The sequence below is a fragment of the Cavia porcellus genome, unplaced genomic scaffold (genome assembly GCF_034190915.1).
Source record: "Cavia porcellus strain 051 isolate PalLab524CR breed Dunkin Hartley unplaced genomic scaffold, mCavPor4.1 scaffold_31, whole genome shotgun sequence".
In the NCBI taxonomy this organism is placed as follows: Eukaryota; Metazoa; Chordata; class Mammalia; order Rodentia; family Caviidae; genus Cavia; species Cavia porcellus.
The window spans coordinates 26,559,831-26,579,046 of NW_026947514.1; the positions used below are offsets into that span (position 1 = coordinate 26,559,831).

General features: G+C 44.5%; 1 protein-coding gene across 10 annotated transcripts in view; it reads right to left on the reverse strand.

Annotated features, from left to right (window-relative positions):
* Positions 1 to 19,216, reverse strand: part of Ttll5 (tubulin tyrosine ligase like 5) — a 273,386-nt gene that overhangs the window by 208,995 nt on the left and 45,175 nt on the right. For all 10 annotated transcript variants that reach the window (XR_010044946.1, XM_063241307.1, XM_013155221.3 and 7 more), the window contains exons 8-9: positions 10,250 to 10,319; positions 9,521 to 9,605 (exon numbers count right to left, since the gene is read on the reverse strand). Coding sequence is in view for 9 of the 10 variants with exons in the window: in XM_063241307.1 (XP_063097377.1) it covers positions 9,521 to 9,605; positions 10,250 to 10,319 (155 nt within the window). In the remaining variant the exon portion in view is untranslated. The remainder of the gene's footprint in view (positions 1 to 9,520; positions 9,606 to 10,249; positions 10,320 to 19,216) is intronic.

The window sequence follows — 19,216 nt, forward strand, 5'->3', positions numbered from 1 at the left end:
CAAATTATGGAAGCTCAGCATAGGAAAGAAATGGAATCCATAAAAAAGCAAATTGAAGCAGATAACCAGGAGAATAAAAACTCCACTGAAAATATTCAAAACAGATTAGTGTGAGAACAAGATTTCAGATATTGAAAACAAGCTTATAGTTAGTGACCAGGAAAAGAAAGATTTCTCAAAACTAGCCAAGGGACCATGAGAAATAAATCCAGCAGCTGCTAGATGAGACAAAAAAGAGTAATTTAAGATTAATTGTAGTCAGTGAACAAATAGAAGATATCACAAATGGACATTTTAAAAATGTTCACAGACATCAGGGCAGAAAACTTTCCTAGTAGAGAAAAAGAATTTATTCAAAAGCTATTCTGTTCTTCTAAGAATCTGATACCACATGTCCTTGTGGTCAGTCTTAAATTTTAGGACAGTTAAGTTCGCTCTTTGGTGGTTCTGTTTTATGTATTCCATACAAATGTACAAAGAAAAGATGAGGTCAACCCTGAGGAGTCCGCGCTGTGGCACTGAGTCATCTTTCAGCAGGTGCAGGCAGGCAGAGGCCAGAGGCCTGGACCCTGGAGAGACTGCACCTCGGGCCGCCTCGCCAGGAGCCACCAGTTTGCATCCTGGCCTGACCCAGAAAAATCTTATGGAAGAGAACAAGAGGCTCAAGTGCTCTCTGATCTGCTGTCAACCAGCTGCAGAGGGACACTGCCAAAATGCAGCAGTGACTAGGCAGCACCCTGCGGAGCGTCTGGGAGGGGATTACCAGCCTGATCCTAGGTCTTGAGTGCCAGAAATGACTCAAACTTCACAAACAGCCAGGGAGGGTGACAATGAGCATTGGAGAGGGTTTCTCCCCCTTTTTGGGTCTCTTTCCCCCCACTGCTGCTGTGGCAGATTCTGGACACTTGCAGCCTGTGAGGTAATCTGAATTCCTTGGCAACCAGCAAGTACCTGAATTCTTTCAAAACCACAGGAATCCGGCAGAGAAAAGGTAAATATCCCTGCGGAGCCAGTGTTAATTAGCAAGGAAGGCTACTGAAGAAGGAACTGGGGGTGAGTGAGGGAGAAGGGAAAAGCCATTACAAATGCTTTGGGGTCTTTGCGGAATTCCCACTGAATCATGTAGCCAAGGCAAAAGTCAGACAGACCCATCTGGGCCTTTGTGACTCCCCGATCTCCCACCTCCACTACATGGTTGGGACCCTGTCAGTGCCCCAGATGGACATCTTCCTATCCCTTAAGTGTCACTGCTACCTCTTTCTGAGTCTCCCATAACACATGTGGTTTTTAAGTCAATTTTGTTTTAATTTTTAAAATTTTTATTTTTCCAATTTCAGTGCAAATCTGACTATCAGCTTTGCTTCACCAAAAGGGTTTTGACAAGTAATCTAAACCCCATTCTGGACCCAGCTACAGCTGTAAAACTCAGGACAAAATCTTTCTGGATTCCACTTCTGACAGGAAAAAGAATCTCCACCATTTTGGTGAGATGAGAGCCCCTCCCTAGAAACTGGTGTCCTCTGCTGGTGCTAAACAGCAACAGACAGCAGTTAGGTAGAAAAATTCTAGGCAGTCAGACAGGGGTGACCCTAGAAGGAGTCAGTGCAGGAGATGAGAACACATCACAACCCTGGCTGGAGCTACCTCTGTCGAAGGCCAGGCCTCAAATAAAGATGAAATGACCTGGCCTGCATGCTTCCCCAAGAGATAAGCAATAGCTTGAGGGTTATACTATAACTGGTATCACCTGGTCCAATAAAGGCTAAACAGATATCAGTCACCCACATGGGTGACCAGGACTTGCTGATCCATCCCTGACTGAAAAGGTTTTTTGTTCTTTCCCTGTACACTTGTTATGTGACCTGCTTCCCCACTGGATTAACATTACCTAATCGAGTATGCTTGCAATCTTATTGATTATAGTTTTTGGCCCATGCTGTACCACTTCATGATTCTGAACCTACCTCGTGATTTTGCTCTATAAAACTTTCTCTGAAAAGAAGGCTCATTAGGAACCTACTTCTGGGTCCCTTCCTATCTTTCAAGAGCTCTCTCTCTTAATAAATATTTCCTACTTTTATTTAATCTCCATTGTTCCTTAGAATGTGTTCTTCGATTTTGGGGAACACAGCTTGGCCTATCTAACATCTAGCAGGCTGGGAGCTACATTTATTTCCCCTTTCACTTGGAAGCTCTGGTGCAGGGTGACCTCTGTAGTACTACCCTGAACACCAGACAGAGGACCCAAATGCCAGGAAGGCAGCTGCATTCAGATAATACCTCAACATCATGCCCACGTATCTGTTATGTGGGTATCTATTTTGGGAATTCATATTGGTACCTTGGTGGTTGGTCTACCTTGATATCAATGCTGTTTTGTCATGACTGGTGTAACTTTGTGATAAGTCATGGGATTGGGGAAGGTTGTGGAGCTCTAATTTTGTGCCTTTATCGAAGCTGTTTAGACTATTCTGAGTCTTTTGTATTTCTATAGAAATGTAAGAATCAAAATGTTAATTGTTATGAAAAATGATGTTGGTATTTTGATTAGAAAAAACTCTACCCACATATAAGAGAATCTTCCTACTTGTGACTGAAACAAGGACAACTGACAACATTAATCTATAAAGAAATTAGGTTCTTTTTCTTTAGTGAGTTTAAGAAAGTAAAAAATTTACACAAAATAACTTATTTCACAAAACTGTCTCAAGAAATGAACTTTCTGTGATCTAGCCCTAATGTGAGGCCCCAAATAAATGATAATGATGTGGGAACCTGCCTTTCTAAAGAAAGAAACTAATTATTTTTGCCTCCAGTTCCGTCTCTTTAGGGAAGATTACGGTTTTCCTTATAAGCCTCAAAGTAAAATGACCTAGTGATCTCATCTCATGCTGATTATATTCAGTTATGTCTACATAAAACACACGTGACCTAAGATTACTAGAAGCTGCAGGGCTGGAAGAGCTGGGACTATTGTTGAGCGTAATGACACAGTTGAGCACACTCCGAGGATTAAAAAGCAGGCGTGTGCCAAGACACACAGTGAGTAAGGAAAAGGACTTGGGTACATCCAAATGATTGCATGGAATGATGTATCCTCACAGGAGTCTGGCGAACAGCTCATCCTATTGCCGTGTACCATCCTTCAATAAAGCTTCATATTCACCTACACTTTCAGGTAAACCTAGCCAAAGCCCTGAAAAATCCATGACTTTTTTTGTTCAATGTGGTCTGAGTATTTAAAAAGCTCTTTTCTAATTAGCAATCCACTGGTTAAATACCGTATTTTAGCTAGAAGCAAGAGAAGAATTACTCCACTTAGTGGGTACAAGCAGCAGACAAAGCACTGGCCTATCTATATTAAACTCTAAAGTGTTAGTATTGCTCTCATTTTGTGCTATGAACCACACAGGCTTTTACACTTATTTTTTTTTCTTTTTGCCGGTTCCGGGGATCGAACTCACGACCACCTGCTTACAAGGCAGGTGCTTATGCCGCTGAGCTAAATCTCCAGCCCCACACAGGCTTGTAAACTTTGCAAAGTTTTACCATGAATAGGGAACATATGCTTGGAATTTTATGCAAAACATACTGGTATGATGCTCTCAAGAGACAGTACACATGAATCACCTTGACATCTTTACTCTATACCAGAAGTCTAGTTTATGTAAAGACATAATCAATTCCCAAGCAGGATGAAGGGAGCAAGGTAAGATGAAAATGAGTGGAAGAAGAAAAATTGAGAAGCTCATGAGAGGAAAGAGGAAAAGTGCAGAAGACCTCCAATTATAAAACTGCTATCTTCAGCCCTTATATCCTTGAGTAGTAATTAGGGATATATTTTACCTTCTTTTTTTTCTAAACAAATAGGCTTAACCTTCCTTGAAAGAAGAGCAATTATCTCCGTTTTGGCTAAACCTGGCTCTATTTCCATGTACTGATATGTACAGAGCTGGCTAGGACTTTTCCTTATCCCTTCAACTGGCTTTAAGCAACGCAAACCAGTTTAGCCCAGGTGCTGATGCATAGTATTTGAAGCAAGGCTGACAGATCAGTGTTACTCTCCCCTGTAGCTCCCTGTTGGGAGCCGCAGCCCCGAGCCCGGTCGCCTCACTTGGCGGACGTGAGGCCTGTAGTAAAGAGTGAAGCCTGAGGTAGATTGCCCCTCCCATCGAGCACGTTAGTTTCCTGCTTACCGCGTAAACAACCCGCTCAACAATATAGTCTGCCTGGCAACTGATGATGTTAGCCAATCAGCTTGCCTTGCTTACTTTAACATGATTGGACACTGTACCCGTATATATACCGGTGCCACCCCTGGGCGGAAGAAGAAGCCAGGTAGAAGCCCGGAAGTAGAAGCCCAGAAGGAGCCGCAGAGAGCGGACCGGTAGAGGCTTCGGAGCGAAGCCCGGAAGGAGCCGCGGGGAGCGGACCAGAAGAGGCTTCGGCTGGGAGCGATCCCAGGGCAGGCTGTACGGAGAAGGAAAATAAAAAGAAAAGGTTGTCCACTGCCAGACTTTGTCGTGTGTCCTTCCTGCCGGCCGGGAGCGGACATCGACATTTGGTGGCCCGTACGGGGACTGATCACCCCCGCGACGTGGAAGTGGACAACGCTCCAGTACAGAGCTGCGAGACAGGTGAGTTGGGGATAAGCCTGGGCTCTGGGTGGCGCGCACCTACAGGGCTTTTAGACTCCCCTCAGGCTCACGCGTAAGTGGCGGATTCCTTGGGCCTCACGCGGTGAGTAACATTAAAAGATGGGAAACATGTTAGGTAGCAACACTAAGAGCGAGGGTGGTTGTGGAGAAAGCTCTCAAGAGCTTACAAAAGTACGCAGGGTATCTGAGCAGGCCCAGTCAGGGAGCTCCCGAGAGGGGTCCGTCAAGGGGAACAAGGATGCTAAGGAGGAGGACGGGGCTCTAGCCTCGGAGTCGTCTGACTCCGAGGACGAGGGAAAGTTGAATGGCAAGGAGGCCAAAGAGACCAGCTGTCAGGAGCCCAAGTCGCTCGATAAGGAGTCGCAGGGTTCTTTTCCAGCGTTGCCCCGCGAATTGCGCTCTGCTCAACCTGGTCTGCGGAGGAGTAGAGAGCTCCTGAGCGCTCCCCGGCGCGAGAGGGAGGCGAAGCCTTCCGCCCCACCTTGGGGGCCGTTTCCGGAGGCGATCCCTCGCCACGAGGCGGCCGCCTGGGAGCTCCCTCCCCTTTCGCCAGAACAGGAAGTGATGCACGGGCCCCCATTTTCCGCCCAATCACGGCCGCTGTCTTATGCTCCGCCACCGGCGGGTCGGTATTTTTACAGGCGGCTTTGGCAGGGGGGACGCTTGTCTCATGAGGTACATCCACCTGGGATAGATAGTGGCCCCTACGGGATATTTCCTGTACAAGTAGCTATGGGCCAGGGACGCAATGCATGGGAGCCTTTTGAGATAAAGCAGATTAGAGAACTTAAAAATGCAGTTACAACCTTTGGGCCGACTGCGCCTTACACCATTGCCATGCTGGAGAATCTGTCTTCTGGGCCCCTCACCCCCGCGGACTGGATTCAGCTAGCAAAGGCGTGTCTGCCCTCGGGCAGTTACCTGGATTGGCGAGCCTGGTACACAGAGTTCTCTGCCGAGCAGGCTGAGAAAAACGCCGGTCGAGGAAAGTGGGGCTGGGGATTTAGCTCAGCGGCATAAGCGCCTGCCTTGCAAGCAGGCAGTCGTGAGTTCAATCCCTGGTACCGATAAAAAGGAAAAAAACCAAAAAAAAAAAAAAAAAACGAAAAAGATAAAAATAAAAAATAAAAAACAAAAAGGGGGAGTAGGCCAAGGCCTGGCCCCAAAGGCACGATTATCCATGGCACTATTCACACACAATTTTTTAAATTTAAATAATGATAATCGCTCCCCAGCTGTGGAGCACTGCAACCCTTCCCCCAACCATAAAGGGTGGGTGAAGTGGAAAGATGTCCTGACAGGACAATGGATGGGCCCGGATCCAGTGGTCAGCTGGAACCGAGGCGCGGTTTGTGTTTTCCCACAGGAACCGGGACGAGAACCACTGTGGATACCGGAGAGACTGACACGGGCAACAAAGCCCTCGACTGAAGATCAGACCTGCCCTACCGGAGATCCATCACAGACCAACCAATAAGATGAATAGAAATAGCGGTAGCCCGAAATGGACAAGAAGATCCTCAGGCATATGCATGGCTTGCTCAATTGGCCCACGACCGAGTCTAGATATGGCGGGCATCCCTCATTCTCCTCCATAAGGTGACAATACATAGCAGGGTAGATGAGTCAATGACGGGTAAGAGCGTGCCTCCCCAGCATGACTCGACCTAAGCCAGGCCCTACCCCATCCTGCACGTAAGCCGCTGGACTGTTAGATGCTGCCCAGGTCTAAATTTCTCTCCGAGGGGATTTCTTTACGGAGAGAGAATGAGTGCAAGCTTGTGTGCATCCAGGTTCCGTCCAGTTTGTGCCTGGCCCTAGAAAAAGGACGAGGGCCTCAGGGCCTTGGCAGACCATGGGACGGCCGACCAGGGTCTAAGCCAAGGACCTACGGTGGGCCTACGCATAGGGCATAAGCCTCTGCACCCAGTCCAGGAAGGGCTACGATGCGCACATTCATAAAAAATAAAAAAGGGGGAGATGTTGGGAGCCGCAGCCCCGAGCCCGGTCGCCTCACTTGGCGGACGTGAGGCCTGTAGTAAAGAGTGAAGCCTGAGGTAGATTGCCCCTCCCATCGAGCACGTTAGTTTCCTGCTTACCGCGTAAACAACCCGCTCAACAATATAGTCTGCCTGGCAACTGATGATGTTAGCCAATCAGCTTGCCTTGCTTACTTTAACATGATTGGACACTGTACCCGTATATATACCGGTGCCACCCCTGGGCGGAAGAAGAAGCCAGGTAGAAGCCCGGAAGTAGAAGCCCAGAAGGAGCCGCAGAGAGCGGACCGGTAGAGGCTTCGGAGCGAAGCCCGGAAGGAGCCGCGGGGAGCGGACCAGAAGAGGCTTCGGCTGGGAGCGATCCCAGGGCAGGCTGTACGGAGAAGGAAAATAAAAAGAAAAGGTTGTCCACTGCCAGACTTTGTCGTGTGTCCTTCCTGCCGGCCGGGAGCGGACATTGACAGCTCCCAAAAAACAAATGTGAGCCAGGTGGAAGGGAGGGAGAGCCATGTTCCACACGTTGGCTGGGATGAGCCTCCAGATAAGAAGCTATGACTTCCCACGGCATAAAAAAATTACACATTAGGGCTGGGATTTAGCTCAGCAGCATAAGCGCCTGCTCTGCAAGCGCATGGTCGTGAGTTCAATCCCTGATACCGATTTAAAAAAAAAAAAATTACACACTAGAGCTGAAGCACAGACCCCAAAAACATACTAGGCTGGGGATTTAGCTCAGCGGCAGAAGCACCTGCCTTGCAAGTGTAGAGTCGTGAATTCGATCCCCAGTAACAAACAAACAAAAACAGTAGATACAGCCTTGAATTATGTTAATGCAGATTAGTCTTTCTGCATAGCTCTCTCTGCATATTGCAGAGGTGAGTGATTTCAAGCCTCCCACCTAGCCCAGCTCACAGCACTCAGGCACTTCCCACCTCTCACAGTCACTCATCCTCAAACCACTCCCTTCTTCATGAATGAATAAAACCTGAGTTTGGCCCTGGGTGAAGGCCTTCGTTCCAGTTAGCCATCACCATAGCTGGACTTAGGGCCCCTTTCCCCACACTACAGATATGCCTTAGTGTCTGTTCTTGCTGCGGGTTGCACTGGAGTGATAGAAAGGAATTAACTCACTGGAATTCCAAAAAATTTTCCATGACATTATAAACTTAAACTTCCCGGACCATGACAAGGACCTCTCTATAATAGGAAATATGCTTTTATACTTAGTTTTATCTAGCTCTGCTTCTGAACATATAGAAAAGTTTCCTGTGAAGAATTGATGAGAGCTAACAGGCAATTCATGCTTAGATGTCTGGTCCAAGCCTTTGTCCAACAACTGGAAAATGTTTTCATCGTCCCCTTTCTCCATTTTCAAAGGACAGAGGCCAGAACTATGGAGTCTCAGTAGTCTCCACTGTTCCTAGGGCCCAAGCTCAGAAACCTGAGGAATACGACAGACCTTATAAATGCTGTCATCGCCACCTAGAGGTGAAGGGAAGACATGCGCAACTAGTCAGAAGCTTTGGTTTATGTGCTGTCACTCTGGATTCTGGTCACGGCATATATCAAAAGAAATAAGGGTATAAAATAATCATAATATCACGCAAGTCAGGCACGGTAGCACACATCTATCATCACAATCATTCTGCAAGGCTGGCACAGAAGGATCACAAGTTTGAGCCTAGCCTCGGCAACTTAGGGAAACCTTTTCTCCAAATAAAAATTAAAATGGCCTGGAATGTAATTCTAATCTCCAGTACGGAAAAAATACCAAAACGTAACAGTAATCAGAATTTAATAACATGTACTAAAGCTCTTATGCATAAAGGGGGATATTAAAATTAAGTTCTGTGTGGGCAGAGATTATATCTATTTTATCGCCCGTACACATCATAGGTAGTCCTTTATCCATAGTATTTTCTATCTTCAGAGTGTATTTTCTAATAAATAAATATGCACAGACCATGCTTTATGGCTTGTCATGACTGCCGACAGAGGCAAGCCACCTCCTAAGTTGCCATGCTCTACAACATGCAGACCTCAAGTACACAAGAACTTCAGGGCAAACAGGCAGGAAAGAAGGCGGGGAACGAGAGGGAGAGAAGGTGGGAGGAAGGGAGAAAGGAAGGAGGGTAGTTTTTTGGTGAAAAGTTATACATAGCAAAGTTACATACTTATTTTAAATAATTTAAAGGTTTTACAGAAACAATACTGTCTATGAGCATGCGAAACAAAACTTTAGATTATTAGAACTTGAATTTAGTTTTGTAGATTGTATTATCTTAAAACCTACAAACCATCTCAAGAAGAAAACCATGTACACATGACCACTGCAAAGTATATAATGGACACAGCAAGGAGGCGGAAAGGGGGGAAAGGAGCTACGCCCTAAACATAGGAGAGATGAAAGTTCAGTGAGCCAGTTCCAAGCCTCGCTCCACTCAACCCCAGCTAGGTGATCTCACAAAGTGACGGGAAGCTCCCTCACCTCTGTCAGTCCCAATTTCTTCAGCTACAAAAATGCATCCACTATAAGACTGCTGTGAAGATTAAAATAAAGGCCTGGTTTATGACAGGTAAACAAATGGGGCAATTATTTTAATACCCTAAGTCTCCCTAACATTGCATTGCATGAAAAAGAACCAGTGACCTAGATCACTGCCAGGTGTGGTGGCACTGGCACACAGTTGTGTGGGTGTGAGAGTGAGACTGCGCAGCATTACAAATGCTTTCTGCCCTCAGAAGCTGACACTGGGTATACTCCGTTTTCCTGAAAGAAACAGCCTGATCCTAAAACACTCTTTCATGGATCCACTCTGACACACCCTATTGAGCTCTCCATTCAAAACCAAAGTGCCTTACCTAGCCAATCCTTCTTCATAGAGATAGATGACAAGAGGATCATAGGAAGTCACGAGCACATAGAGGCGCACATCAAACTTGAAATCTAGAAAAAAAAACAGTTGGGATTCTCAGGAAAAACAGTTCTTTTGACAATGACCAGGACAAAGTAAACAACTATGAAAGAAAGAGCATTGTTCTTCATAAGAAGCACAGAAGACCCACACATCTTCCTTTCTGCAGATAAATGATAAGAACTGTATAAGTGTGTATGCCTGTATTATTATATTGTGTGAGTATATATATATTATTTTCATAGAGAACTGAGGCCTGTACAGCCTATAAAGTATTTCATCATTTGGGAGCAGTACTGGGGACTGAACCAAGAACTGTGTTACACTGAACCTCTGCACTGTGTTACATCTCCAGTTCTGTTTATTTTTTGAGGCAGAGTCTTGCTAATGTGCTAAGCTTCACAGGATGAGCTTGAACTCCTGATCCTCCTGCCTCAGCTTCCCAGGGTGCACTGTGCCCAGCATTATCTTATTTTACCTTCATTATCTTACATTATCTTATTTTACCTTCAAAATAATCCCTGATGGTAGGTAAGGAACTAGCCTGCCTCATCTCTGAAGCTAGGGATGCCAAAATTTTCATACTAGCTTAAAAAACACTAGGGAAGACCATGAAAAGGTTAAAAAGTTTAGCAGGATCTAGCCCAACATAGCCCAGAGTTTAATCATAACTCACCATCTATGAGCAGGGGGTTGTTAATGTAACGGGAGACCAGGATGTTCTCTTCCAGGGAAATCTGGTTTGGCTATTGAGTAAACAAAAAGAATAAAAGGGTAGAAAATGTAAAGGAATTCTAATTTATAATAAAGGAGCAAAGTTCTTAACCTTTTGAGAAATAATGTGGAAAACTAAAACTCTAGGAAAAGTTTTCCTCTGGGTACCCAAATATTCAACTGGCCACATAGCAGCCCACTTCTATAAACACTATGGGTATTCAATTACAATGAAGGAAAATAAAGTTACACAGCATCTCACATAATAAATACAGCCAGAACAGCTATAAAGATTTATAAACATGAAATTAAGTAATTACATATCGAGAAAACAAGAGCTACTTAAAAATATAAAATTTGCTCCTTCCAAAAGGTAAAGTACAGTGAAAATTTACAAAACACTCCCACTGTTCATAAACTCAGGCGCTCACTGAGTTGTTTGGAGAACATGCAGCTCCCTCACGGGCCCAGCATTTCCCTGTGAAAGGGAAGGGGTATTCGGTTGATTCATTTAAGAGCACTTGCTAAACAACTGTGTACAAAAACTGAATTAGATTGTTTAAAGGTTTCTTCAATGAAGAAAAGTTGTTTATACACTAAACTGTGGGTGCTATTGGACACCATGCAAGGCACTGGAGGATGCAGTGATGGAGAAATCAGATACAATCTCGGTCCTCACAGAACATGAGGTTTAGCAGCCCTGTTTCTCAACAGATTAGTATTTAGGCAGAAGAAGAGGAATGCATACGTGATGCAGAAGAAGAGGAATGCATACGTGATGCAGAAGAGCCAAAGCAACAATTCTTTGGAAGATGTCGGGTTGCCAAGCGGACCAGTAAGGTGGGATCACTCTGGGAAGGCTTGCCTGGGAAGAAGTGAGTCTGAAAGCTACCAGGCATGTGGCGGGGAAGAAAGGAGGCCATGGATGGCCCACAAAATCCCCAACACAGGAGCACAGGCTGATTCATGGGCCTGCGGCTGAAACTTGGACCTCGACATAAAGGGGGTGTTAAACAACTAGGAAGAGGGACCCTACCAGCAAAGGGATCTAAACATCTCTCAAAGGAGTTTTGATTCAATATGGTGGGAAGCAGGAAGTTATTATAGATTCTAGATTAAGAAAACAGGTTAAAAAATCAGAAATAGGATCCCTCTTTTATAATTAAGACAGAGAAATCAGCTGCAAACATGCAGGAAAAAGAGCTCCAAAAGACAAATGGCAATTAATAATTAGGATGATAATAGTTACGGAAGCAGGGGTTGGGGATTTAGCTCAGCGGCATAAGCATCTGCCTTGCAAGCAGGTGGTCGTGAGTTTGATCCCCGGTACTGGTAAAAATGAAAAAGACAAAAAAAAAAAAAAGTTACGGAAGCAGCTGAGAAATAACTGTTAACATTTGGACCCTCAAAATGTAGTAAGCATCCACTGATGCTGAGCATACACTATGTGCCAATGGCTGTTCTAAGTGTCACAAGTATGATCTGATTTAATCCTGACCCAACCCCATGAGACAGGTGTACACTTCAGAGATGAGGAAAGAATCAGAGAAGTTAGAGACCTGCCCAAAGTCACACTAATAAGTGATAGAGCAGCATTGGTGCCCCGGGGGTCTGCCTCAGAGCTTTAACTTTTCAGCACTATTTTGTAATTCTCCCCGTACTGTCCCCCACATTCAAAAGTTTTTCTTTGTAGTTAAGGTGTTTCCCATCCCAAATACTAGTTATTCATAAAATAATGATAATTTTATGACCCATAACTTTACTCACAATCACAAAGAGCAACACTAGAGTCAAGACAATGAGCCTCCCCTCTCCCTTTCACTGTTGTGATCTCAGAGTGAAAAGGCGGCTTGCAAACGCCATCTCCACAGATCATCTGAACACGACGCCATCAGGGCTGATTCACCCAGAAGGGCCTCAGCTACCATACCGATTCCTGCCTCGTTTGCATTTCTTGATCAGCTTCTGACAAGGACTCTCTCCATCTGGAGTCAGCTTAGTAAGATTTGATATAATCATTAGACAAAGCAGTAAACCGTAGGCTGAGTCTCAAACCTAGAATTAATCCATCACAGCTATCTCCCAAGTGAGTAACCCTAAAAGCTACAAGAGCTAAATGACCACCCAACTCTACCTTTCCACAGACCACACCAGCCTGCATTCCACGGCACATCTAACGCTCAGCCCCACTTTCCTTTCTGACACTTATCCATCAAGTTACACATAATACAAACCCTTCTGTTACTCAGGTAACCTTGGTATCTGTTCCATCATCTCTACCTCACACTGCTACCTACATTAGGAATTAAACTGTAACCTCACAAAATAAAAGGATAACTGGGTGTGGTTTCTTTGTCTAGTGCTGTACACAGACAGCTGTACAACAATAGTTGTGCTGTACAACAACTAATGAAAATCCTGAGCCTTATTTCCTTTGTATCAATGCTCTGTTAACTCATTTTAAATTATTTCAATTTCAAGCCCAAACTCCTTCTGTAGCGGGGCTAAAGCAGGAATCTGAAAATTTGGGGGAGCTGGAAACACCTTTCTTTTTCTAATTGGGCCTTAATATTAAAGCTCATGGTATCTGGTGAGTTATTGTGGAGTAGGACGGCACAGTGGTTAAGAGTGTATATTCGCTGAGGCAGTGCTCAGCAAAGCAGTGTGACCACGGCCCCTCACTCCTGCTCAGAGTACTGCCAGGGAAAAGAAACCACCGCTACAGCAAAAACAAGGCTGACGTGTAGCCCGCCTCTGGCTGTGGGGACACTGAGGACCTCACTCAGAAGGTGCTGGGCAGAGAGGCCCGGCACGGACAGAGATGGGAGCTGCTGACCTGGGTGGACGCCCTCGGGGAACTTTCCGAGTTCTCCTGTTCACCCAGGACTGGAGCAAGTGGGCACATAGCCCCAGATTTCTGAGCTCACAATGTGTCCCAGGGTTGCGTGGGACCCACAAGGTCGTGAGGGCCAGCCCAGCAGCGGGCTGTTCTAACCTTCGAGCATCGTGCTGGTGGCCTGGGCCTTGCTACGTATAGGGTGGGGACCATGAGCAGACTTTTTACATGTGCTCTCTTATTATAAAAGTTTCACAGATTGTTTTTCTTTCTAGAAGTTGTGTTTTGTTTTTCACTGACTTAATGATAACAAATTTAATGTACATAATCGTTGTCTATGCATTTTAAGCTACACTGCTGGAAATGTGATGGGGACCTACTCATTTGTTTGTGTTACGAACTGCAAAGCAATCTGTTTGCAATGTTAAGTTTATTACCTGCTGCTGTATTTGTAAACAAAGACAAATGCTGCTTTAAGAAGTCATTATAATTAGGAACAGACAATAGATGTCATACTTGATATTTTTGAAGGTAAACCGGTTTGCTTTTGTGTACTCCACCTGAAGGCTTTTTTTAAAGATGTATTTTCACAGTTTAAAAAAAAAGTGTGTATATTCTGAAGTCAGCTGCACCTGAGTTACCACCTTGACAATAACCACCTAGTAGGTTTCTTATAAACATTAAATAAATTATATTTGGAAGGCACAGTGACATGGACATGTTAAACGCCCAAGAGATAGCAGTTACTGTTATCACTGCAAACTCAAGAGTACGCGTATGGTTCTAAAGGCTCAGTTCCACAGCTCAGCAGCATTCAGCGCAGCATCCCGCATCCCATTCTACCCGGAGCAGTACACTGAAGCACAAGAGGTGTGAGGCTTAGGAGAATTTCTTAAAAGGCTTTAAGCAGTGATAGGTAACACCTGGCACACATGAGCACTTCCTGAGTGCTGAACAATGAGAAAAACAAACACCATTAAGATAAAAACACAGACAGAGACACAAGGAAATACAGAATTGTATTCACACTCAGGGATAACAAGAGTAGCCCAACACTTTCTGGTACCCAAGATCTTAGGGAATATTTCACACTACAGTTGCCATGTGTGAGACAAGGATGGCTGAGCTGGACTACCAGAATCAAATTTGTGCTTTAATCAGAAAACACCAGGTCCTTCCTTCCCATGCTATGAATACACTAACGTGTAGTCACAGTTTCTGAAGGGGCCACAGCAAATGTAGCTTTGAGCCTTTATGGGGCATTTGTAGAGTTAAGGCCTATAGGGCATTTCTAGAGTTAGGCTTGTCAGCAACTAACAAAGATGCGCCCATTCCACCCGCAGGAGTCCACACTGTTCTCCTCAGCGTTACATAAACGTAATGCTTTTTTCTAGCCTTTATTCTGTTCTCCTAATGGTAAAAGTGGCTATTTGCGGATATTTTCCAAAAGGTTATGACTACTACAGGGCAGTTTTAATAAGAGGCTCTCTCCTGCCAGCGGGAAGATGGAGAAAGATGTTTTCATTTGGCACACACCTAAGCCCCTCGGCTGCCAAAGGCTCCCCCCACCAACACACACACCGGTCCCGCACACAGACCCTCCGGCCTGAGCACTTGCTCCCGCCCCTGCACATCTGAAAGGAAAGCAGGCAGCAGCCCTGGAAAGAGTTACTTCATCCAGCTGGCGGATGGATCACATATTCCACGGGACAGGGTCCAGGTATGGAAAAGAGGGATGGTCAGGCCTTCTGTGTGTGGAGAAAAAGGAGCATTAACCACACAGATCTGGGTAAAAGGTGATAAAATTCCAGTTGGTGGGGGGATAGGTTCCTCTTGGGTCCATATGTTGCCAGCTACCCTTGTGCCTGCTGGCATCTTACCAGGCTTCTGTCTGGCACCTCCACTAAATACCTAAAAGAATCAGATTCAGTCCAAAACTTCCCTGAGGGGGAGGGGATAGGCAAAAGGTCCTGCCAAGTTCTTTGATCTATGCAGGGGGTCTTCAGGGATTTGGCCTGCGGAGAGGTGGGAGGGAGAAAGAAACTCTCACTGCCAAATGTGCATTCTCCACCGACATGTCATTCCCTTTATGAGCCTCGACATCAGGGAAGAGTCAGGGCACGGGGTTCTCAGTCCCACCAAGAAAAGTTTAACTTTTCTATTCTTTCTGAGGTTAGCTTCAAGAGAACAAATCACCAGGGCAAAAGAGCATTCCAAAAGGAAAAAAGTCCCAGATGAGCTGGGAATCTATCCTATTCCTTTTGACTCATGTCTAAGAAAATAAAAAGCAAACTTATGCCACAGTTGACTTTCAATAGCAATTCCATTTGGCAGCTAACCTCAAACCCAAACTAGAGCCGTTTATGAGAGTCAAACAACATTGGAGCTCTTGGCACAGGGCTGAAGCAATGGCTGTCGGACAGGAGTCTTATGCCAAGGTCAGAGAGACAAGGACAGACAGAGCCAAGGCATGTGACCAGGTTTTGTGTCACATGAGACCCAGGGTCAAAAGCTTCCAGAGAGACCCAGGCCAGGTAACTGGACTTGTACATGGGGCCTGCTGCTGTACTATTTGCTCTATTCAAACCAGATCCTCTATTTATTGAGGACGAAAGGTCTGGTCATCATTGTTTACTGTACAGTTTTGAGTCCAGGCCACTTGTGAGGATTTTCCAAAGTGAAAGACGCCTCAGAAAGTTTGTTTCTGCTCACATAGGAAATAGCTCAATGTGCAAAGATAAGTGTAGAATTTAAGATGGAGTACTGGCCACACACACAAAGTATCTATCCCCATTTACCCTTTCCTTGGAAGGACAGAAAGGATATTTTCAGAAGAATGAAATGATAACAAGGCTAGAAAAAAAAAAGTAAAATGAGCCAAAAAACAAAACAAAACAAAACACCAAAAGTTTAAGCAAATTCTAAAAGTGGATCAGACTGAAAAAAAACAGTAGAGGAAGTCCTAGCCCAAGATATCAGAGAAGAAAGTGATCTTTCCAAGGAGGCCCTGCAAAGTTCCAGGCAATGGGCTGAGGAACAAGAATCAAATCATTAATTCACACAGCCCAGGGGACAACAAGTCTAGCAGACTTCTTCCCACACCCAGAGCACAACGTTCACCCTCAGGATTAAACCTACAGATGGTACTTCAGAGAGTAGAGCTCATGTGCATGTGGGGAGTCTCCTAGAGGCCACTCGGTCTCCAACTGACACAGAAAGGAAAGGCCAATGTTATGGCTTATGTCTAGATGTCCCCCAGAGTCACATGCAGTCACAGATGGAACTTTCCAGAAGTGGCTGGATCTAGGGTCTTTGATGCCAGCTGGGATAAAGGGTGTAACACTAGGGCTAAGTGTGTGAGTGCTACCCACAAAGGTAGGTAGCCTAGATAAGATATAAAGGACAGAAAGGCTTGTCACTTGTTGCTTACTGCTTTTGCTATCTTCTGCCCGCCATAAACTACTTTTCCTCTGCTATGCCCCTCTGCCATGCTCTTCCACCTTGGAGCCAGCCAACTATGAACTGAAACCTCTACAAACTGTGAGCCAAATAAACCATTCCTCCTTTAACTTTGGGTATCAGATATTTTTGTCTCATCAATGAGAAACAGTAACCAATACACCCACTTTGCCCAAGAAAGAAATCACCAAAATCTCTACAGTCATAATGAGGCCCAACCTATGCTGGCAAGAAGGAGTATGTTCTTTACCCACATCTTTAACCATAAAGCATCTAAAGCAAAGCCTAGCAATCAACATGCTCGGCTCTTACACAAAATGTACAATCAAGCTCCTGTTCAGGGACATGCAACTAGGTAATCACAGGGACACATCTAGGTTAGCCATCAGTTTCAATCAGCCTACTCAATTTTGTTCATAAATATGGTCCAGTGCTGACAGATCATGAAAGTTGAGAAAATCCAATAGTAGGCAGAAATGCAATTCCAAGAAATTCAGCAACAACAAAGAACTTCATTTGTACAGGGCCCAGGAGAAGAAACAAAAAGCCGGTCTGCCCTTCCCATAAGCCAGCAATGGCCACACAGGGTCTGGGAGGAGAAATAAGAAGCCAATTAGCCCTTCCCATGAGGCAGAAACAGCCATGCAGGGCCCAGAAAGAGAAACAAAAACACTCCCCACCCTACCCCACCCCACCTCACCCTACTGGCCCTGGTAAGTAACTGGATAATTTGGAAGACCATAAGCTGAGTCGACAGCAACTGAGGTACAAAACAACTTAATGCCTGTATTGTTTGATTGGGCTTTGTAGGCCTGGAGCCAGCAGTCTGTCTATTTAGATAACAATAAATATAGCAACTATATAGGGGATTTCCCTCTGTATTGCTTTTGAAATCTAATATTGCTTTCACTATTTTGTTTCATTTTATTGTTTTATTTAATGTTCTCCTTTGATTGGTTTTATTCTGTTGTTTTGTTTGATTTTACTATATCTAACAGTACGCACAACAATTTTCAAAGACAACAAGAGGCACTGTGGTAGCCACTGTTGATTTCTATTATATTGTATTGAAGTCCTGTATCACTTTCACTGTTTGGTTTTGATTGACTTTATTTTATTTTGTTTGGCTTTATTCCCTTTAAAATAAAACTAAAAAAAAAAAAAACTTGCATTTGGTAACCTCAGAAAAAAAAAAAGGCAAACAGTATCTGTTAAAACAGTAGGCCAGGGGCTGGGGATTTAGCTCAGTGGCAGAAGAACCTGCCTTGCAAGCAGGTGGTTGTGAGTTCAATCCCCGGTACCAATTAAAAAAAAAAAAAAAACAGGCCATGTTTTGGCTTGTATCTAGATGTTCCCCCACCCCAAAGCCTCATGCGCTCACAGGTGAGGCTTTGCAGAGGTGGCTGGATCCAGGACAGTGGTGGCAAACCTATGGCATGAGTACAATGGCTGCAAGTTTGCTATCACGGAAAGCTCTAGAAGGTTCGCCATCACTGATGTAGGGTATGTGATACTGGGAGTAAGGGTGTATGATAAATAAACTGGCTTAGCATAGTTCTCAGTATGGATAATAGAAGGACTCCCTGGGCTTGAGGCCTGAACAGAATACAGAAGCACAGAGAAGAAGGCAGGCTCACTGCTGCTGCCCCTCCCTGCCACATCATGGACTGTTTCTCCTCCGCCACACTCCTCTGCTCTGCTGCCCTGCCTTGGGGCCAGCTGACTATGGACTGAAACCTCTATAAACCGTGAGCCAAAATAAACCTTTCCTCCTTTAGTTTGTGGGTGTCATGTATTTTGTCCCAGCAGCAAGAAAGTAACTAAGGCTGTTACTTATAAATAAAAATTTAAAAAAGGAAATCAGAAAATAAGCTTCTGAAAAATAAAAATAAACTAACTAATATAAAAAGGAGTGAATGAATAACAAAATGAGTAACAACCTGGTGATCTAAAGATAAAAATGGGAAAGAAACAGAATTACAAATGAGAAAAGTTGATAGGATGGAAAGAATCAGAATATCTCAAAAAGGAATTCTAAAGGTGAAGATGGAGACAAGAATAAGACGATAATTCTCTCTAAACTAAATGAAAGACACGTCTTTTCAGACACAAATGTCTACCAAGTATCCAAGAGGAAAACAAAAATGGGAAGGAAAAAAAAACACACTTAACAACTTAACTACTGGCTTGGTTTGTGGTTACTGAAAACAACTGTAAACATTTTAACACTTTAAAAATAAAATAAAAACTTAGGATGTGGACTGGCAGATAGGAGGCAAAATGATTAAGTGTCAAACTGGACATTAACTGCATGTCATAAAGTTGAGAAAAACAAGAAACAAATCAACCATGTGAAGTCACAAGCCTAGAAAAGGAAACTCAAGCTGGAATTTTATTTTGTTTACTCTGTATATGTATTAAATTTTAAAACAGCATTTAATGAAAATTTTGCAAAGACTCAACATACTGATGGCTTCTGAAGAGAGAAGATGGTGAGCAAAAAGAACAGGAGGGATGGGAGAAGGGAAGGAAAGGAGCAGCAGGGGCCGCCAGACTGGAGGAGGAAGGAGTTTAGCTGGTTAGACAACTCTGAAAGCAGGGACCTGGGCTAGTGCTGGCTACCGGGACACGGTA